The sequence below is a fragment of the Choloepus didactylus genome, chromosome 5 (assembly GCF_015220235.1).
Source record: "Choloepus didactylus isolate mChoDid1 chromosome 5, mChoDid1.pri, whole genome shotgun sequence".
NCBI classification, from domain to species: Eukaryota; Metazoa; Chordata; class Mammalia; order Pilosa; family Megalonychidae; genus Choloepus; species Choloepus didactylus.
Window position 1 is genome coordinate 153,077,681 of NC_051311.1, and position 20,701 is coordinate 153,098,381.

The 20,701-nt window shown below is 39.5% G+C and overlaps 1 protein-coding gene across 3 annotated transcripts in view; it reads left to right on the forward strand.

Annotated features, from left to right (window-relative positions):
* Positions 1-20,701, forward strand: part of HECW1 (HECT, C2 and WW domain containing E3 ubiquitin protein ligase 1) — a 402,469-nt gene that overhangs the window by 254,855 nt on the left and 126,913 nt on the right. For all 3 annotated transcript variants that reach the window (XM_037837142.1, XM_037837143.1, XM_037837144.1), the window contains one exon: positions 6,764-6,933. In XM_037837142.1, coding sequence (XP_037693070.1) covers positions 6,764-6,933 — 170 coding nt within the window. The remainder of the gene's footprint in view (positions 1-6,763; positions 6,934-20,701) is intronic.

The following is a 20,701-nucleotide window of genomic DNA, read 5'->3' on the forward strand; positions in this document are numbered from 1 at the left end:
GGAAGCATGGGGACAAAAGCAGTTATGGAACTTTTTGTCCAAATAAAATTCACATGAAGTCCACTTTGTAAAACAGATAAAAACTGAGCTGCTCAGAAACAGACACTCATGGAAGAACCAGTGGAATGCAAATAAAGCCTGTACTTATTAGTATTGTATGCACGTTAATTTTTAAGTTTTGATAAATGTCCCATGGTCCTGTCAGGTGTGAACTTTGGGGCATGCTGGGTGAAGGGTACACAGGAGATCTCTGTACTATCTTTGCAACTCTCCTGTAAATCTAAAATTATCTCAAAGTGAACAGTTTAAAAGCGACACTGAGCTGCTCTGGCTGAAATGATGTGTGAAGTCAGAGCCCACCCCTTAAATCCACCACACATGGTCTTTGAGGGGATGCAATGGCCTGAAGCCCTAGGCTCTTGAGCTCAATCTGGAAAACTGCTCTGTTAGCCCACAGCAGACCAAAAAATGCTGCAGGTTGTGAATGCCAGAGATTCCCAGAAAGGAACTCCAGAGCCTCCTTGTAAGATGGACGGTCAACTGTAGCTTTTCAAGTCTCCATGAGCAACAGTCAGGAGACGTGTGTCTAAAGATCCATTGGAAATATTAGCAAGTTTCTGTATAAGGTAATGAGGGGCAAAAAGGAAATAAGTGCATTCATTTTGTATTACTGGAGCTGAAAGCTCATGACTCCTTATTTGCCGTTCTCATATTCCTATTAAAATGCTTGAGGAAAAAAAAACAGTGCAAACCACAACTACTACTCAACTACCTGCCAGAAACAAAGAGGAATTTTCACTAACCAAAACTCAAGTGAAGTCCTAGAGCAGAAGAGAGATGCCATGCAGAATAGAGGTAGGGAAGAAGGAAAAAAATCTCTGTTCATTGGTCTCCATTTTGCCTCCACCATGCAGATATGAAATCACAGATCCACCAAAGGAAAAGAAGCCCCTCTACCCCCAACAAAGTAGGGTACATCTCCTACAGTCCCCTGATATATCACTTTTGTTCCACTTATTCCAAAACTACAATTCCCAGCCATTGATAAAACATGACTGGAGATGGCTGTCAAGTTTGCAGCTATATGAGTATGCCTGCAGGGGCCATGGAAGTACAATACTCAGTAGCTGAATCTGTATATGTGTGTTTGAAAAATCACTGTGTCAGCCTAGCAAAATAAGTAAATACTGCTTTAGACTATCAGAATGAATTCCATGTCTCAAAGAGAGAGAAGAAAAAAATACCAGCAAATCTACAACTAAACAAAAGCCCCCGAAGTATCAAAAAGTTGGCTGGATGCTGGTCACATCTGTCCCCTCTGAGTGTAAAAGCAAGTTTGAGGATTCCAACATAACCAGCTGGACAGCCAGATTATCTGTAGATGGACAAATACCAAATCTGCAAAGCCAATTCATAAATAAACAACAGAAGGTTTTACTTGAAGAATGAGTGGAGGAAAGGTCTATCGTATTAAAAAAAAAGTTTGAGGAATATAGCATTCAAAAGAAAAAGAAAGTATTCTGTTGTCAAATATGTGCTAAAGAGAAGTAAAGTTTATCACAAATCTGCTTGTACTTTCAATAAAATACAGGATAGCATGGACCCTATTAAGTAAACAACCAAAGGTGAGAATAGAGGATAAAGGAGTTCTTTGAGGCTGGAAAACTAAAAACCTAGAAGTTCAAGTGCATTCGTTTCCCATTGCTGCTATAACAAATTGCCACAAGCTTAGTGGCTTAAGACAATACAAATGCATTACCTTACAGCCCTGGAGGTCAGATGTCCAAAGTGAGTCTTAAGGGACTAAAACCAAGGTCGGCAGGGCTGGCTCCTTCTGGAGGTTCCAGGGGAGAATCTCTTTGTTCTAGTTTGCTAATGCTGCAGAATGCAAAACACCAGAGATGAACTGGCTTTTATAAAAAGGGGGTTTGTTTGGCTACACAGTTACAGTCTTAAGGCCATAAAGTGTCCAAGGTAACACATCAGTCATCGGGTACCTTCACTGGAGGATGGCCAATGGCGTCCGGAAAACCTCTGTTAGCTGGGAAGGCACGTGGCTGGCGTCTGCTCCAAAGTTCTGGTTTCAAAATGACTTTCTCCCAGGACGTTTCTGTCTAGCAAGCTTGCTCCTCTTCAAAACATCACTCTCAGCTGCACTGAGTTGCTTCTGCTTATGTCAGCTCATTTACATGTTTCCACTGATCAACTTAGACCCACCCCAAATGGGTGGAGCAACATCTCCATGGAAATTATCCAATCAGAGTCATCACCCACAGCTGGGTGGGGCGCATTCCAAAAAAACACTCAAAGAAGTCTAATCAAAACTGATAACGTCTGCCCACACAAGATTACATCAAAGATAATGGCATTTGGGGGACACAATATATATTCAAACTGGTACACTCTTCCTTGCCTTTTCCAGCTTCTAGGGGTTGTGGCATTCCTTGGCTCCCAGCTCCATCACTTCACTCTCTGCTTCTGTCCTCATATCCCCTTCTCCTCACTTTGCCCCTCCTGCCTTTGTCTTATAAGGGCCCTTGTGACTTACAGTGGGCCCACCTAGATAATCCAGGATGATCTCCTCGTCTCAAAATGCCTCATTTAATTACATCTGCCAAGTCTCTTACCACGTAAGATAGCACATTCACAAATTCTGAGGATTGGATGTAGACATCTTTGGAAGGCCATTCTTCAGTCTTCCCTGGTCAAGGAGAGATTTAAAATAAATGCTAAAAAGTGCAATCACAATTAAAAGTTAGCTTTAGAAAGTAGTAAAGAGCACAATCACCACTACAGAATATCAATGATATGGTAGACACTTGAAAGGCTCTCCTAGAATCCATAGTTGAAGGGCAGAAAAAAAAAAAAAAAAGATGGACAACACATAGTGAGCCAACACACAGATCACTGGTGTTTTTGATGAAGAGGTTAGAACAAATAGAACAGAAACAATTACAGAAGAAAACTTTCCTGAGTTGAAGATAACTGAGTCTTCTAATTAAAGAAGACCATCAGGTACTAAGGGAAAACGAATGTAAAGAAACGAACAACCTAGATATATCTGAATACTTATTTCTAACTTCCAAATATGCCCATGAAGACATCTGGGATGACAAAGCTTGCTACTTTCAAAAGAATAAACATCATGCTAATCTCAGACTTTGCTTCAGTAGTAGGAAATGTAAAAACAATGAAGCAAAGTCTACAGAATTTTGTGGATAGTGTGATTTAACTGAAGATTTTTATCCCTACCAAGTTATCATTCTTTTGGGAAGGCAACAGAAACACATTCTCAGGTTTGCAAGGGTTCAAAGAACACTAGCCTTGCATCTTACCTGAAAGTAACATGTGAACGTCTATTCCAGCATCCAGAAAGGTAGAGCCAAGAAAACATAATGGAGAAATTATGATATAAAAGAATTGATTTTCATTTTAGATTTTAAAATGAGAAATAACCAGAAAAGAAGATTATGGAATTGCTTTCTCTGGGAGGCTTCAAGAGTAAGGCAAACATATCAAAGCAAGATTGTTTATGCAAATACTTCACTTCTTAAGTCTATTTGTATTTTCTGTTTATATCATGTATTGAAGGTAATGAGTTTTCTGGGTAAGTATTATCCCGTTAATTTTCAATAATGTATACTGTAAAAAATTAGCCAGAAATGCTGATAAAGATTTATTCACAAATATATTGGAGACAATTTAAATATTCAAAATTAGGGACTGGTGAAATACATTACAATAGAGCCAAATGATGAAATATTATAAACTCTTAAGAATAATATGTACAAAATGCTCTAAAGGCATGTGAATATTCTTATGATAATATGCTAAGCAAAAGAAGAAATGTAGAATGCAATATTGTATATAGAGCATGAGCTCAGCTATGCCAAGAAAAATACCGGAAGGAAATATGCAAAAAGTTTGGCAATGGCTGCCACTAGAGGAATATAGATTGAAATAACCTTAAATTCTGCTTTTTCTTCTCTATTTAAAAATGTTACAGTAACTGCATATGATGTTTACCATCCAAAGAAAAAGCTAATAAAGGCAGAAAATTGGAAAAGTTAACTATTCTCCCATAATGTGTCATTTCCTTTTGGAAAATCGTAAAACTCTCTGGGTTCTTTTAGACATCCATCCCAACAATGTCAGAGTTGAAGAAACTGAAACCTGAAAGCATTAAGTTCACTTACTCAATTTAACAAAGTTCAATAGTGAGTGATCCCGAACTATAATCTGGGTATGCTGACTTGCAATCCACAGCACTTTTTATTAAACTCCCTATTGAAGAAGTTTTAAAACATTTTTATTCTATAAAACATATAGTTTAGAAACACTCCAGATTGAACTTAAATATTTAAGCCCTTTAAAGTATAAACAGCTACTGAAGAGCATGAAAGGAGACTTGAATAAATAAACAAACAAATGTTCTTGAGTGGGAAGTCTTGGTGTGATGAAACTACCAGTGCTCCCCAAACTCTTCTGTACATGCGATGCAATTCCAATCAAAACCCCAACTTTTTGGAGGGGGAGTTATTTAAAAATTGACAATGTTTATATGGAAGAATAAAAGCATGAGTGGCAAAGCAAGATGTTTTCTTTTTGAAAAAACAAAACAATGATGAGTGACTTGATTCACCAGGTATCAAACATTTGATAAAACATATTGGTGCAGATATGGACAAGTTGTTTGATGGAACAGAATAGAGTATAGAAAAAGACCCATTTAGATTTGAGAATTTAATATGTGCCAAAGTTGGCACTTTTCTAAAAAGGCAATATAGCTTATTGGTTAAAAAACACAGACTTTAGAATCAAAGACACAGGTTCAGATCTCATCTCTGATGTTGCCCAGTTCTGAAGACCTGGGAAGGTTACTCAGCTGTAAGCATCTATTTTCTCTTCCTCAAAGTAAGGGTATAATATCTACCTTGTAGAGTCTGTGGTTTGGATTAAATCAGATAATGTATTTGAAGTGCATAGAATGGTTCCCAGGACTTAGAAACTAGCCCATAAATGGTAGGTGGTGATGGTGGATGTGATAGAGATGGAGGTAGTCGTGTTATTTTATGATGAATGAAGTCTATATGCCTGTCACACTCTGGGTGGGGAGTCCCCAGGACAACCCCAGATTCAACGTTGTCCTCGGCCACACATATGACAGCACATGTGAAATGTCCACCAAGGAAGCTCCTTAGAGACTCAGTGCCCAGGGTTTTCACTGGGACAGGCCACATAGTCACCCTCTGCCTGGCCCAAACCAAAATTCCCAACTCCCAGAAGAAAAGCAGAGGCTCAGCATAAATCATATGGTTTGAACAGTTTGGGCACAGCAAGGCACAGCACACTTACCAGTTCTCTGAAGATGGGACCCCTCCTGAAATCCAAGTTCTCAGAGACTAGCCAAGGACCACCCTATAAGCAGACCTTTCTAGGGATAGAAGAGTCAGTTGCCACGTGAACTCTTTTCTGCATACACTCCCATGGGTGTAACCTGAGTTTTGCAAATTTCCGGTATGCCTGTACTTTCTACCCTTTTTCCCCTCATGACAGTATATTGTAATGCAAGACAGTAAGAATAATTTCATTATGGAGATAACCTTGAATCAACTCAAAAATGCTTTTGAATAAATTCCCATGAATACTTCTGTGCTTTTGCATCAGTAGCAAATTACTTAAACATCTCACAAATTCTACCATGACTAAGAATTGCTGATTCAATGTTTCCTTTCCTCCATTTCTTTCACTTATAAAAGAGAATAATGTTTTGAGGGGAAATATTTCAATAATAGAAAAGTTTTTTTAAAAGTTTATTTCTTGACATCATAAATATATTTCCAATAAATATAATATAATGATTTAAATGATCCCCAAACACCTATAAACTGTTGTCACAAACTATCTTGATCTCTCTCTTTGTTTTTAATAGCATGAAGCTTATACATGATCAGACATCTTAAATTAAGTGGGACACTTTGATTTTCAAAGACTTGCTCTCTCTGACAACATGGTTTCTCAAAACTCTCCTCAGAGATGTGCACTTTGCTTGATCGAGACCATTTTGAGACTTTTCTTTTTAATTTCCTCCACTGTCCATGCTTTTTTGCTCTTTTAACCGTCCCCTCTCTCCTTATTTCTCCGAATTTGCTCTCTCCTTGCTTGGTGAAAATCAAGTCTATCATGCAACAACAGTGCTTGTTCTTCTTACATCCTCACTTTGCAGGGGAATTTTACACCTAGACCCATCAAGCTCACAAAGTTGAGTTTCCGCTTTCTGTGTGCACCCCCGTTTCCTGGGGGGACTCTCAGCCCCTAACCCCTGGTTCCATTATGTTAACCTGTCTGAGGAACACCCAAAGCCCAGGGAGGGCCAGCGGTCCTTTCATGAAGAGTGTGGTGGACCTGAGGCCAGTTGGATTGATTCAGTACTGGATCAGAATCTGCATCTCTAAGCAGGACACCCTTATCTCTGGAGAAGGAAAAGAAGTGTTTCCATCTGGGCATTGCAATTTCTCCATAGCTCTTCCCAGTACAGTACAAGGCTTTCTCAAGAAGACACAATTTAAAACATGCCAGAAAATGTTCCATAGAGTGGGTTCTGTAGACACATTAGTCCTTATTTGTAAGAAGGTGGAAAGTAGTCTATAGATCAAAAAGATTTTTCTGTGTTTTAGATGGGCTATTCTCCTTGCATAAGGCCTCACCTGATCTTTTAACCTTTCTCGAATATATTTAAATGAAAATATCCTTTATTTTATAGATTTCCAGGCCATGGGGCTGAAGAAAGGGATGTTTTTCAACCCAGACCCTTATCTAAAGATTTCCATTCAACCTGGGAAGCACAGCATCTTCCCTGCCCTCCCTCACCATGGGCAGGAAAGGAGATCCAAGATCATTGGCAACACTGTCAACCCCATCTGGCAGGCTGAGGTGAGTGTCGTGGGCCTTGAAAAGTAATCTCGGGACTGTCCATGAACCAGCCCACATGTTCATCCCTCTTTTCACAGAGCCCCAAATTCCTCTGGTAAATCCATGATTCTCTTGGTCTCAGAAGGGAGCCTTCTTCTTTTTGGGTTGCAACTCTTAGGAATCATAATCGAGTCCCTCAGAGCAACTTCCAGGGAACTCTTCATAGTAGCTACTTTTAGTAGCCATAACAATAGGCTCTTCAGCTGGATCAGAATCTGCACCTCTAAGCAGGACACCCTTATCTCTGGAGAAGGAAGAGAAGTGTTTCCATCTGGGCATTGCAATTTCTCCATAGCTCTTCCCAGGTATGTGGTCCTTAAGCAAGAGCAACAAATTTTAAATGTGGCCCTCTGACCCCATTTTCCAGAGATCCTAAAACTGCCAGTTTTCTGGGACAGGTGCATCAACAAAGCCCCAAAATATTCTCCAGTTGGGTTGCATATTGTCAAGCTGTGTTTTCACCCCTAAGAGGAGCCGACCACCAGAGACGTGACTGCATTCAGGACAAAGTTTATTTGCAGAGACAAAGAACTGCCCGGGCAGCATGCAAAATGGCGTCTGTGCCGGCCGTGGCAGGGAGAATGCATTATATAGGCAGGTTCAGGTGTGTGGGAACTGGGTGGAGGGAGGAGAAGGAAGAAGAGTTTGTAGCAAAAAGTTTTTAGTTGATGCCGGTCCTCAATGGGGTTTAATCTCTTATTGTCACGGGCTGGTTTCCATCAAGGCCTCGGAGGCTGCTGTTATCTCTCTGCATTTCTTGAGGAGGCCGGACCTATCAATCCCCTCTTCGTGGTTCACACAGTGCTAGGCAGCTTGCTAGAGCTCCTCCATGCCTAAGTGGATCTCCTCCACCAGCCAGGAGCCAGGAGGATCCCAAGCACAATCCAAAGTCAGGCTCAGCCTCACGGTGACTGTATCCTCTCTTAGAGGACTCATGCAGAAGAAATGTCACATTTTCTTTAACTGCCTCTCATGCTTTACCTTGAGGATGTAAACCTACAAAGTGTGTGTGTTTGCAGGGCAGGCTTGGGGCAGGAGAGCGGAGTTCATATAATTAAAGGGTTAAAAGTACAGCTTTGCCGTCACACAAACTTTGGTTCAAATCTCAGCTTGGCCAGTTAGTAGCCGTGTAAATTTGAGAAGTCACTTATCCTCAATCTGAGCTTCAGCTTGTCCTCATCAGACTGTCAGTGATGGAAATATGTTTCTCCTACCCAAGGGTTCCGTCCTCTGTTATTCAGAATAATCAATAGCGTAGAACTTCAACACCCTTGACAAAAAAGCCTAATTAGATAATTTGGGGCATAGTTTTTCATTGTCTCTTAAATTACACCACCTGCTTCCTAGGTTTAATTAACTCTAGGCTTGATGGATGAACTCTGTTAGAGCTTTTAAGTGAACTTAAGGGAAATAGAGTTGTACTCAAACTGCCTACTAATTTTAGTTATCAATAGATTCAAAAGCTCTGATAGTATCTGTTCTAGTTTGCTAACGCTGCCAGAATGCAAAACACCAGAAGTGGATTGGCTTTTATAAAAGGGGGTTTATTTGGTTACACAGTTACAGTCTGAAGGCCATAAAGTGTCCAAGGTAACACATCACCAATTGGGTCCCTTCACTTGAGGATGACCAACAGTGTCCGGAAAACCTCTGTCAGCTGGGAAGGCACGTGGCTGACATCTGCTCCAAAGTTCTGGTTTCAAAATGGCTTTCTCCAGGACGTTCCTCTCTCAAGGCTGCAGTTCCTCAAAAATGTCACTCTTAGTTGCTCTTAGGGTATTTGTCCTCTCTTAGCTTCTCCAGAGCAAGAGTCTGCTTTCAACAGCCATCTTCAAACTGTCTCTCATCTGCAGCTACTCTCTCAGCTCCTGTACATTCTTCAAAGTGTCCCTCATGGCTGTAGCTCCTCTTCAAAATGTCACTCTCAGCTGCACTGAGTTCCTTTTGTTTGTCAATTCATTTATCTGGCTCCAGTGATTTAATTTAGACCCACCCTGAATGGGTGGGGTAACACCTCCATGGAAATTATCCAATCAGAGTCATCACCTGCAGTTGGGTGGGGCACATCTCCATGGAAACACTCAAAGAATTACAATCCAATTAACACTGATAGGTCTACCCACACAAGATTACATCAAAGATAATGGCATTTTGGGGGACATAATACATTCAAACCGCCACAGTATCTTAACATGAAATAATGAATCTTAAATTATTTGTTCCTTCAGTCCTGGCTAGTCTCACAAATTATTTCTGGACTCCTCACTGTGTTCGTGGGGATAATACAAGATGCCATGGGCATTCATAGTACATGAAGAACCCTCTCTTCTGAAAACCTTTAGAACAACTGCTCGAAGATATTCGGTCATAAATGCATCATACATCTCAGAGAATGTTTGTGAAGGCCAGCACAATCAGAATTTTTTTTGACTAATATTATCAACTAGAATCTGCTGTAAATTCTGAAATTATTTCTGAAACTTTAATTAAGATGCATTTTACTAGCAAGCTCTCACCAGTGTCCCGCTCTCTACCTCCTCCATTCCCTCCAGTGGGCTGTGGTTAGTTATTGTTCTAAAAGGGATCTCATCAGATCTCACCCTGATGAGGCTGAGATTGGAGATAATTGATTTCTCGGGTTTGCACAGCTAGTAACTGACTGAGCAGGGTTTGCACCAAAGTTTGTTTGCTGCAAAGCTTTTGTACTGCCAACTCCTAATTATTCTGTAGTGCCTATTACCCAAATGTCAAAGCCATACATCCTCTGCAGAGCACCCAAGGCCTCTGTGGTCTGGGCATTGCTTTCCACTTATATCAGTGAGGAATGGATTTGGCTTCAAGCAAGATGAAGCCTGGCCGGCTGATTAACTCCCACAAACCGGAATTCCAGAGGGAGGCAGAGCAGTAGCACAGCTACTGAGAGAAGCCACCAGGGACCTGGGGTTTCCCAGCCCTCCCACTACTCCATTCTTAGATTCTTAGCACGTGGCTGTCATCCTTCTGTGTTAAAACCTCAAGCCCAAGTTCCACGTGGGAAGAATGCAGGAAGGCCAAGGAAGCTTTCTTCTTGCAAAGTTTTGCTTTTCCAATGAGAAAAGCCCTTCCCAGCAGTCTCCCTGTTAACCTGTCACATGGCCTCACCTGGCTCAATAAGTGGCTGGGAAAACTGAGCACAGTTAATCCTCATCATTTGCAGATTCCAAATTTGTGCATTTGCCCACTCGCTAAAAATTTATGTGACCCCCAAAATCAATACTTGCAGTGCTTGCATAGTCATTTGCAGACATGCGTAATGGCAAAAAATATTGAGTTGCCCAGTGTGCATGTTTCCAGCTGTGGTTGAACAAAGTGCTCTGCCTTCTTATAATGGCTCTCATCCTGCAAACAAGTGTCCTTTTCACTGTGTATTTAGGGACCCGTTTTTCACATTTGGTGCTTTTAGTTGACCATTTTGCTATTTAAAATGATCCCCAAATGAAGTACTGAAGTTCTGTCCAGTGTTCCTAAGCGCAAGAGGGCTGTGATGAGCCTTACGGAGAAAACTGTGTTCAAAGCTCTTCATTCAGGCATGAGTTATAATGCTGCTGGCAATGAATTTAGTGTTAATGAATCAACAATGTATATTAAATAAGGTGCCTTTAAACTGAAACAGCATAAAATTGGTTGATGAAAATGCGACCAGACACTAGCAGGAACATCAACCTGTATTTCTCCTGGGAGCAGAGGTTCAGTATTCGCTAACTCAGTATTTATGGCAACTTTATAGAACATAACTACTATGAATGATGAGAACCAACTGTATTTCACTTTCCTGTCTCCATAGTAGATGAAGGCAGGGGAGAAAGTGGTTGAAACAGGGTTGAATAAGGCCGTTTATAGGCTCTGCCACATACTTCAGCTTCACTTCCACCACCTTCCAGCTCAAACCTTACGCTAAGGCCACTCGTGGTAGCTGCTATACTCAGATACCCCTCATGCTTTCACACGGCTGTGTCTTTGCATGTATTGTACCTTTGCTTGTATCTGCCTGAAATGTACATCCCCAACTAATCTACCAAGCAATTCCCACTCATCCCTCAGGTCTCAGCTAAAATAGCACCTTAAGTTGGGGCCTTCCTGACTTGCTTCCCCCACCCCACCCAGCCCAGCCCTCCAAATCAAATTGTTTCTTCCTCCAAGCTTTCTTGTAGAGACCTCTATCATAGCATTACCAAGCCGTCTTTTATTTGCACATCTGTCTTCCCTGCTAGATTATGCTTCTCAAGTAAAGAAATTGCATCGAATTCTTGGTATCTGCAGTTTCTGGAACAGAATAATAGTAGCAAATACTTACAAAGGGCGTACTATGCTTAGCAGTGTTCTAAATGCTTTACATAACACATTTAATCCCCACAACTGCCCTAGGAGATAAGTACTATTATTATCTTCATTTAAAGATGAAGAAACCAAGGCGTAGAGAAGTTAAGTAATTTCCCTGAGGTCACACAGCTGATAACTGGCAGAACCAGAATTTGAACCCAGTAGTCTGGCTCCAGAGCCTGTCCCATTGTCTCTAAGTTATGCTTCTTTTAGTAGGCACTCCATGAATACTTACTGCATGAAAAACTCTGAGTGATATATAAACACCAATAACTTCCATGGAAAACATCTGGATAGAATAAAGGTTCAAAGCTTCTGTCATTTATATAAATGATTAAATCAATCAAGGCCAGGGTTCTTAATCTGAGGGTCTTGGAAGGGTTTTAAGTGATTTCAAAAAAAAAAAAAAACCCTGAAACTGTAATCAGTTCTGTTTGTAGATGCTTATGACTAAATTCTGGAGACAGTATCCATTGTTTTTATCAGTACACAAAGTAATCATGAGCCACCCCACCCTCCTACTTCCAGAAAAAAAAAGTTAAAATCTACAGCATGGGGTAATAAGGCCAAAGACAGTTGTTGAGAAGCTTAAATTGGACTTGCCCCCTAATCATAGGAACCCCTACCTCTGGAGGTTATGTTTGAAGGATAAATGAGGATTTTGAAGAATGGGGAAAGCAAGGTGAAGGGTAGTCGATTTCTTATGGTTAGTTATTCATTCATTTAAGAGCTCTTTACTGAATGTCTACCTGGTAGTAGACATAGAAGCCAATGGAAGGACACAAAGATGGTTGACAGATAAAACCTCTCAGCCTAGTGGAAGGAGGCCAAACAATGAAATAAATGTTCTAATCAAGGTGTAAAGAGAACGCTACTGGAATTCTGAGGGGAGTGCCCCATTGGGCTGAGGGAAGACCTCACAGAGGACGTGCTACTAAACTTGGGTCTCAGAAAGGTAACTGGAAGTTAATCGGGTAGGGGAGGGGGGTAGCTGATCCAGGCAGAAGGAATAGAAAGTGGAAAGGTTCTAAAAGGAAGAGGAGTAACTATTCCAGGTAAGAGAAGGGTACCTACTCCACACGCAAAGCTACCAAGACATCACCCATAAAGTTCTTAAGGTACTGTTTGAAGTGTAATGTGGTTGGAGTTTATGGTGGACTTGTGTGTGGACAAGTGATGGGTGATTAAATTGGTCTTACTTCAATCATATATCCAATGTGGTTCCCTCATTACTGACAAATAGATTCCAGTATTGGTTTCTGGGTCTCACATTGCACCTTGATGAGTAAAAATGAAGACCCACTGCTCCTACAGGATTTCCACAAGCCCTTAAGTTTCTATGCAAGAAGGTAACTGAAAACCAATTCTCTTACTTTCTGTATTTAGTGACTAACATACAAAGGACATTCAATGAGAAATTAATTGCATTTACCTGCACGTAATAGCAAGACTATAATTTAATGTTTACTTTAAATGCTAAATTGATTTCTATAATTGATGTTGCTTTAAAGCCTTATGTGATTTTTGCAAATTTATGCAAGTTCAAACCTGAAATATAGTCTTTTGCTGATTTCAATGTGCTAAAATCTTAGAAATATGAAAGTTCCCATCACAGTTTTTTAAAGGTGAAGGGAAAATTAGGAGAAGTACATCTTAAAAATAATGAAACTAAAAAGAAAAAATAAAAGACATCCCTATTGATTTACCAATCCCCTCTTCTTTATTATTACTGTATTTTCACCCAGGGAACACTCTCCTTGGTTTTCGTGTCTGTTTACCTTCCTGAGTGGATATAATGAGCACCTACAAGATTATAGTTCCACAGAGAAGTTAACCAGAAACAGCAGCAACTAAAGAGGAGTCTTGGGTTATATATTCAAACTGCTCATATAGAGGATATACTTAGACTTCTAAATAAAATAAGGAACTCCTAAAAGCAGAATCCCAGAAATTTCAACTGAAATGAGCAAATATGAAAATCTCACTTGGGTCTTTGGTGTCTGTTCATCTCTACCTCATTGTTTCTTTCTCTGCCTTCCAACACTGCTAGATTAATTCCCACACGTGCACTGTCAGCCTGTTACAGTTCTGCTCTCAGGGTTAGAAAGAGTGGTAGTCTGAGTCTTTGGCTACATCTTCTAATAATTCAACTTTCACTAGTAAAGAGACATTGAAAAGACCTTGCCTTGTATAATCTGTATTCTAATATGAGGAAGCAAAACAGAAACAAAATAATAAATCAACAAGATGTTGTGGTTTGCTAAAGCTGCCGGAAGTGCAATATACCAGAAATGGATTGGCTTTTACAATGGGGGTTTATTAGTTCACAAATTTAAGTTCTAAGGCCATTGAAACTGTCCAAATTAAGGCATCAAGGGGTAGATACCTTCTCTGAGGAAAAGGCCGATGGCATCAGGAACACCTCTGTCAGCTTGGAAGGCAAATGGCTGGCATCTGCTGGTCCTTTGCTCCCGGGTTGTTTTGCTTTCAGCTTCTGATTCCAGTTGTTTTCTCTTTAAGTGTCTCTTAGCTTCTCTGGGGCAATCTCTGGACTTCATCTCTTAGCTCAGCATCTCCAAACGTCTGGGTCTGTGTGGGCTCTGGCTCTCTTTCTCTCCCTCAGTTCTCTTAAGGACTCCAGGAAACTAATTAAGACCCACCTTGAATGGGCAGGGTCACACCTCCATGGAAATAATTTAATCAAAAGGTCCCACCCACGATAAGTCTGCCCCCACAAGATTGCATTAAAGAACATGGCTTTTTATGGGGTATGTAAGTGTTTCAAACCAACATACGAGGTAATTTCAATGACAGATGAGTAACATTTAGGAAGTGTCACATTGTAATGACGTGTACGGTTGGGATGCCTTCCACAGCATGGTGGAGGAAGCCTTTCTCAGTCACTGCCACATGCACTGAGACCCAGGCAGAGAAAGACCTGATTGGATCTGGGTTTCAGCAGAGAAAGCAGCTGGTGTGAAGGACTGAGGTGGCGTGAGCTTAGCATGTTTAAACAGAAGGTCACTGTGAGCCTGGGGGTGTGGTGGGATGGTGTAAGATGAAGTTGGAGATAGTGGCAGGGGCCAGGACCTTGTAAGCTATGGAAAGGAGTGGGGCTTTTACTTTAACTGTTAGGAGGCCATTAAAGGAGTTTTAGTAAGGAAACATCATACTCTGCTTAAAATTTTATTAAAAACCTTCCCAACTGTTAAGTGTAGAATGGATTAGAAGGTGTCAAGTTTGAAAGCCGGGATTTCTGCTTCTGGCCATAATGGAGCAGCATGTGGCACACCAGCATGAGAACAACTAGAAAATCTGGATTAAATTTTAAAAATAAAAAAAAAAAGCTTTTGTGATAACATCAGAGAACATCAAGGCAATCAGAACTCATTAGGTCAAGATTCTGGAGAGAAAAGGAATTGCAACTGAGCTGACTTCCATCAGCTGCTTTTTATAAGGAGGCTAAGAAGCTAGGCAGAAAGCCACTGAAGATCGAAGAGGAGTTTGCTGCAATCTCACAGTGCTGAAGGGATGGAACTTGAAGTTCTGGATCCTCCAGAGGAGGCGGGCTGGGTGAACCCTGGGTTCCCAGTTGGACTTCTGCCTGGCTGCAGGGGTAAAAAGCTCCAAGTCAGTGCAGTCCCTTGTTAATTAAAAGGATCCAGACCTCAACATAATGTCCTCAAGGTTCATTCACCTCGTTGCATGCCTCACGACATCATTCCTTTCTGCAGCCGCACAATATTCCATCATATGTGTACACCACAGTTCCCACTTCCACTCTTCAGTCGATGGACCCTTGGGCCACCTCCATCCACTGGCTATCATGAATAATACCACCAGAAACATGAGTGTGCAAATGTCTATTCGTGTCCCTGCTTTCAGTTCTTCCAAGTATATTCCTTCTAACTGGATTGCAGGATCATATGGCAACCCAATACATAGCTTCCAGAGGAACTGCCACACTGCCCTCCAGAGGGGCTGCACCACTCTTCTTCCCAACCAACAGTAAATAGGTTTCTCTCTCTCTGCACATCTTCTCCAGCACTTGTATCTTTCTGTTTATTTTTTAAACAGTTCTAGTCACACACCATACAATCCATCCTAAGGATACAATCAGTGGCTCCTGGTATAATCACATAGTTATGCATTCACCACCACAATCTATATGAGAACATTTCCATTTCTTCTGCAAAGAAAGAAGAAAAAAGTAGGAAAAAAATAGCAATAAGTCATGAGAGAAAAAAAATCTTTTCACTATAGAAAATGCTGTAAAACTGCTGCCATATAAAGAAATCAAAGCATATATAGCTAAAAATTATAGGAATAAAGAATTACAGAGGTATCGGGGAGTTAAGTAAAAAATAATTTTATTACACTGGATTTTGTTGTATTTGTCATTTTTCCATGTTTAATTATAAATAAATATTAACTTTCTTGTATATATCTATGTGTATATATATTTTTTATATATATATGAAAGGATCCAACCCTAGTGACAATTAAAACATACCCATGAATGGCTTCTTAATGGAGTTATCAGATATAGATTTAAAATACTGTTTTATATGTTTTTAAACTTAAAAGGCTGGACATATATAGTAAAATGATAAATAGAAAACCCCTAACTGCCCAGAAAATTAAGGAAAATACTCCAAAAAAAAAAAAAAAAAAGAATCTGTGGGTCATAGAAAAAATCACAACAGAAATTAGAAAATATTCTAACTACATAATAATAAATATATGATATATCACAGTATGTGGTGAAAGTGTTATGTGTTCAAGGAACATGATGTATACAACCTACTTTCAAATGTTTAGCAAATTGATAGGTAGATAAATAGAATGATAGATAGATGATAGATTAGATTAGATTAGATAGACGGATGGATACATACATACATACATACATACATCATAGATAGAATGATACAGCACTTGTGGCAAAATCTTAAAATTGGCAGATCCAGGCAAGGGAATATGTTGATGTTTTCTGTATGAATTTTTTATTTTTGTAACTGTCCTGAAAGTTTGAAATTATTTCAAAATAAGAAGTTTAAGGAAAATAACATCTGGAACACAATTAAAGTAGTGGTTAGGAGGAACTTCATAGACTTAAATGCATATATTAGAAAAGAAGAAAGATTGAAAATCAGTGATCTGAGTTTGCATCTCAAGAAGTACAAAATTTACAGCAAAACAAACACAATGACAGCAGAGGAAAATACGCTATTATAATAGAGAAGATAAATGTAGAAATCAATGCAAATCAAAACAAATGCATAATAGAGAAAATCCACAAGCCAAAAAATGTGATCTTACAATATTAAAAAGATAAGAGAACATTATGAGCCAGTTTATGCTAATAAACTTGAAAGTGTAGATAAAATGGAAAATTCCTAGAACAACACAACTTAATAAAGCTGACACAAGAAATCTCTAGGCCCAGATGTCACTGTTGAATTCTTTCAAACATTTAATGAAAAAATAATAATCTTATATAAATTCTTCTAGAGAAAAGAAAAAGAGGGAATACTTCTCAACTTGTTTTATAAAGTCAGCAAAACTTTGATGCCAAAATCTGGCAGGGTCAGTGCAAGAAAGGAAAACTTTCTCCTTTCATGAAAATATAAGCCAATATCCTAAGTAAAATATTAGCTAATTGAATCTAACAAAATAAAAAGGCTTCACCAAATTATGTTTATGTCAAGAATGCAAGAGTGCTATTCAAAAATCATTCCATGAGCAGTTGCTCTTTGGCACCAGTGTGCCTGTCACTTGCTGAGCTCCAGCTGCCAAGGAAAGCTTGTAAGAAGTCCTCTATGCTATGCCTCTTACCAGGCAGACCAACCACAAATGTACCAAGAAGCAATGGACACACACCTTGCTCACAAGGGTGTGCCAACGTTACCAGCAAGTCCCAGGAATTCCAATTAATAAACTTCCTTTCCAGCATCTTGTGTTGATTACTGCTGAGGACAAATCTGCTCTTTCACTCTACTGACATTAGCTCTTTTCTTCAAAGACACTATGGTGGTTTGAAGCTGTGTGTACCCCAGAAAAACACGTCCTTAAGTCTAACCCTTCCTGTGGGTGTGAACCCATTGTAATAGGATCTTTTGATGAGGATGCTTCCATAAAGGTGTGACCCACCTCGTTCAGGATAGGACTTAATCCTGTTACTGGAGTCTTTATAAACCAAATGGATACAGAGAGGAAGCCATGGAAGCAAGAAGCTGAAAGCAAGGAAACCCAGAAGAAAAGACAGAGAACAGCAGATGCTGCCATGTGCCTTGCCATGTGTGAGAGGAGCCAAAGATAGCTGGCAGCCAGTCTTCAGGAAGAACGCATCACCTTGATGATGCTTTGATTTGGACATTTTCCCAATCTCTAAATGTAAGAGAATAATTTCCCATCATTTAATGGTATTTGGAGAAGCTTAGGAAACTAAGACACCAAGCTACGTGCTATGTACTACCCATACCACACATGTAACAATTGGTGATTATGAACATTAGTGATTTTTGCTTAAATACACAACTATAAATATTAAAATAGAGCACAGATTCAGGCATTGGTAATTTTTTTTTTTCTATTTTCAAACGTGATTTTTCTGGAGAGGTATAATACTCTATCTTTACTGAAGAATTATTTCCATAAAATAAACAGTATTCATTTAACATAATTGAAGAGCTTTAACAGTTTTATACAGCCATGAAACCACCACCACAACTGAGATACAAAACATTTCTATCACCCAGAAGATTCCCACTGCTTCTTTGCAGTTCAGAACTGATTCTACTTCTGGCCTCAGGCAACCTCTGAACTGTTTTCTGTCACTATAGATTAGTTTGCATTTTTAATCAATGGAATCCTACAGTATACACTCTTTTTTTATGGCTTATTTTGATCAGAATAATGGTTTTGAGATTCATCATGTTTTGCACGCATCAGTAGTTCATTCCTTTTACTGCTGGGTAGCATTCAATTGTATGGATATGCCAATATTGTTTATCAACACACCTGTTAATGGACACCTAGGTTGTTTTCAGGTTTGGGCTACTGTGAACAAAACTGCTGTGAATATTCATATACAAGTCTGATGTATTCATTTCTTTCAGTAAATATCTAGGAGTGGAATGGCTAGGTCTACGTTAGGTGAATACTTAAGAAACTACTGAAAAGTTTTCCAAAGTGGTTGCACCAATTTGTATTCCTGATAGCATTTAATGTGAGTTCTAGCTGCTCCAAGTCCTTGTCAACACTTGGTATTACCATTCCTTTTAATTTTATCCCTTCTATGATATGTGTAGTGGTAACTTATTGTGGTTTTATGTTGTATTTCCATGATGACAGATTTATAGAGCATCTTTTCAGGGACTTATTGGCCATTTATTTTGCTTCTTTTGAGAGACGTTTGTGAGTTTTTAACCCATAGATACCTGAGGATCTGTTTATATTTTCTCAAATTTTTTTCTCTCTATTGTTAAAAGTGGATAATTTCTATTATCTTCAAGTTCATTGGCTCTTTCCTCTGTCATATTCATTCTTCTATTATGTCCATTTAATAAATTTTTCAGACATTGGTCATTGTATTCTAAAATTGCCATTTGTTTTCTTTTTATGTTTTTATTTTGCTGCTGATGTTGCCTATCTATTTATTCATTATGGGTGAATTTTCCTTTACCTCACTGAGCAAAGTTATAATAACTGCTTTAAAGCCCTTTTTAGGTAATTTCAACATCTGGGTCATCTTGAAAATGGGTCACATTTTACTGATTCTTTTTATGTTGAGTAATTTTGGATACTGTCTCAAACAGTAGGAATGTTACATCAAGGAGGCCTTGGATTTTGTATTGACGTGTTTATTGTAGCAGGCAGATGATCTGCTTAGGTTCAGACTATCAGACGTGTGGTGGGCAGCACCTCATCTGAGTTCAGTTCTTTAAGCCTTAACTGCAAGCTGATCTTAGTTTTCGCTGTGCATGTGTGATTCTGACATAAGTCAGACACTTGGGCTGAGTTTATACATAGAATTTGGGTATCTAGAAACAGACACATATATCATCATTGTTTTAACACAGTGGTGAAACTGCAGTGCAGTAAGGAAAGGGTGATTTGTTCAAAACTTGGTGCCAAGTCAATTTGCTGTCAATAAAAAAAACAAATGAATTTGTTTCCACAACATACATAAAAATCCTTCCCAAAGAGGTTGTGAATCTAAATGTAAAAGGTAAAACAGTAAAACATCTAATCTGGAAGAAAGCACAGGAGACTATCATCATGACCCAGTGCCAAAAATTTTTAAATGGTACTCAAAAAACACTAACCAGGAAATAACAGATTGATTAATTGGGTGATGTTAAAATCAAGAATGCCTGTTCATTAAAATTTCACAGTAAGAGCAGAAAAAGGCAAGCCATGGAGTAGGGAAAGATATTGAGCTATATCTAAGGCAAAAATTAGTATCCAGAATACATAAGCCACCCCTAAAAATCAAAAAGAAAAGGGCAGAAACCAAAAGAAAAAAAACAGATGAAAGACTTGAATAGCACATCACAAAGGAGGATGTCCAAATGCCAACAAACCTATGAAAAGGTACCTGACTTCATGAGTCATCCAGGAATGAAAATTAAAAGTACAGAGTAGTACTGGTGGTACACACCCACCAGATTGGCTAAAATGAAGGAAATCAGCAGTAATAATGTCGGTGAAGTGTAGAACAAAAGAGACTTTTGCAGATAGGAAGGGAGGAAGAGAAACATCATTTAAGAGGCAGTTGCAGAAGCCAAGTGGGAGGTGAGCAAACTTGGACCAGTCTGGAGGCAGTGAATATGGAGAAATGTAAATGTAGATAAAATTAGCCATGAGGCTTCACTCTTGCCTGCTGGATCTCTTCAATGTCTCCAGCTCTTCTCTCTATATTGTACATAAAATAAGGCATTTGAGAGGAATGTCAAACTGCAGATAGCTTAGGGAAGCTTCAGGGCTAGTGGCCGGGAGTGGATTTTGGATACTGTTCTAGTTTGCTAATGCTGCCAGAATGCAAAACACCAGAAATGGATTGGCTTTTATAAAAGGGGGTTTATTTGGTTACACAATTACAGTCTTAAGGCCATATAGTGTCCAAGGTAACACATCAGCAACTGGGTACCTTCACTGGAGGATGGCCAATGGTGTCCAGAAAACCTCTGTTAGCTGGGAAGGCACGTGGCTGGCATCTGCTCCAAAGTTCTGGTTACAAAATGGCTTTCTCCCAGGACGTTCCTCTCTAGGCTGTAGTTCCTCAAAAATGTCGCTCTCAGTTGCTCTTGGAGTGTTTGTCCTCTCTTAGCTTCTCCAGACAAGAGTCTGCTTTCAACGGCCATCT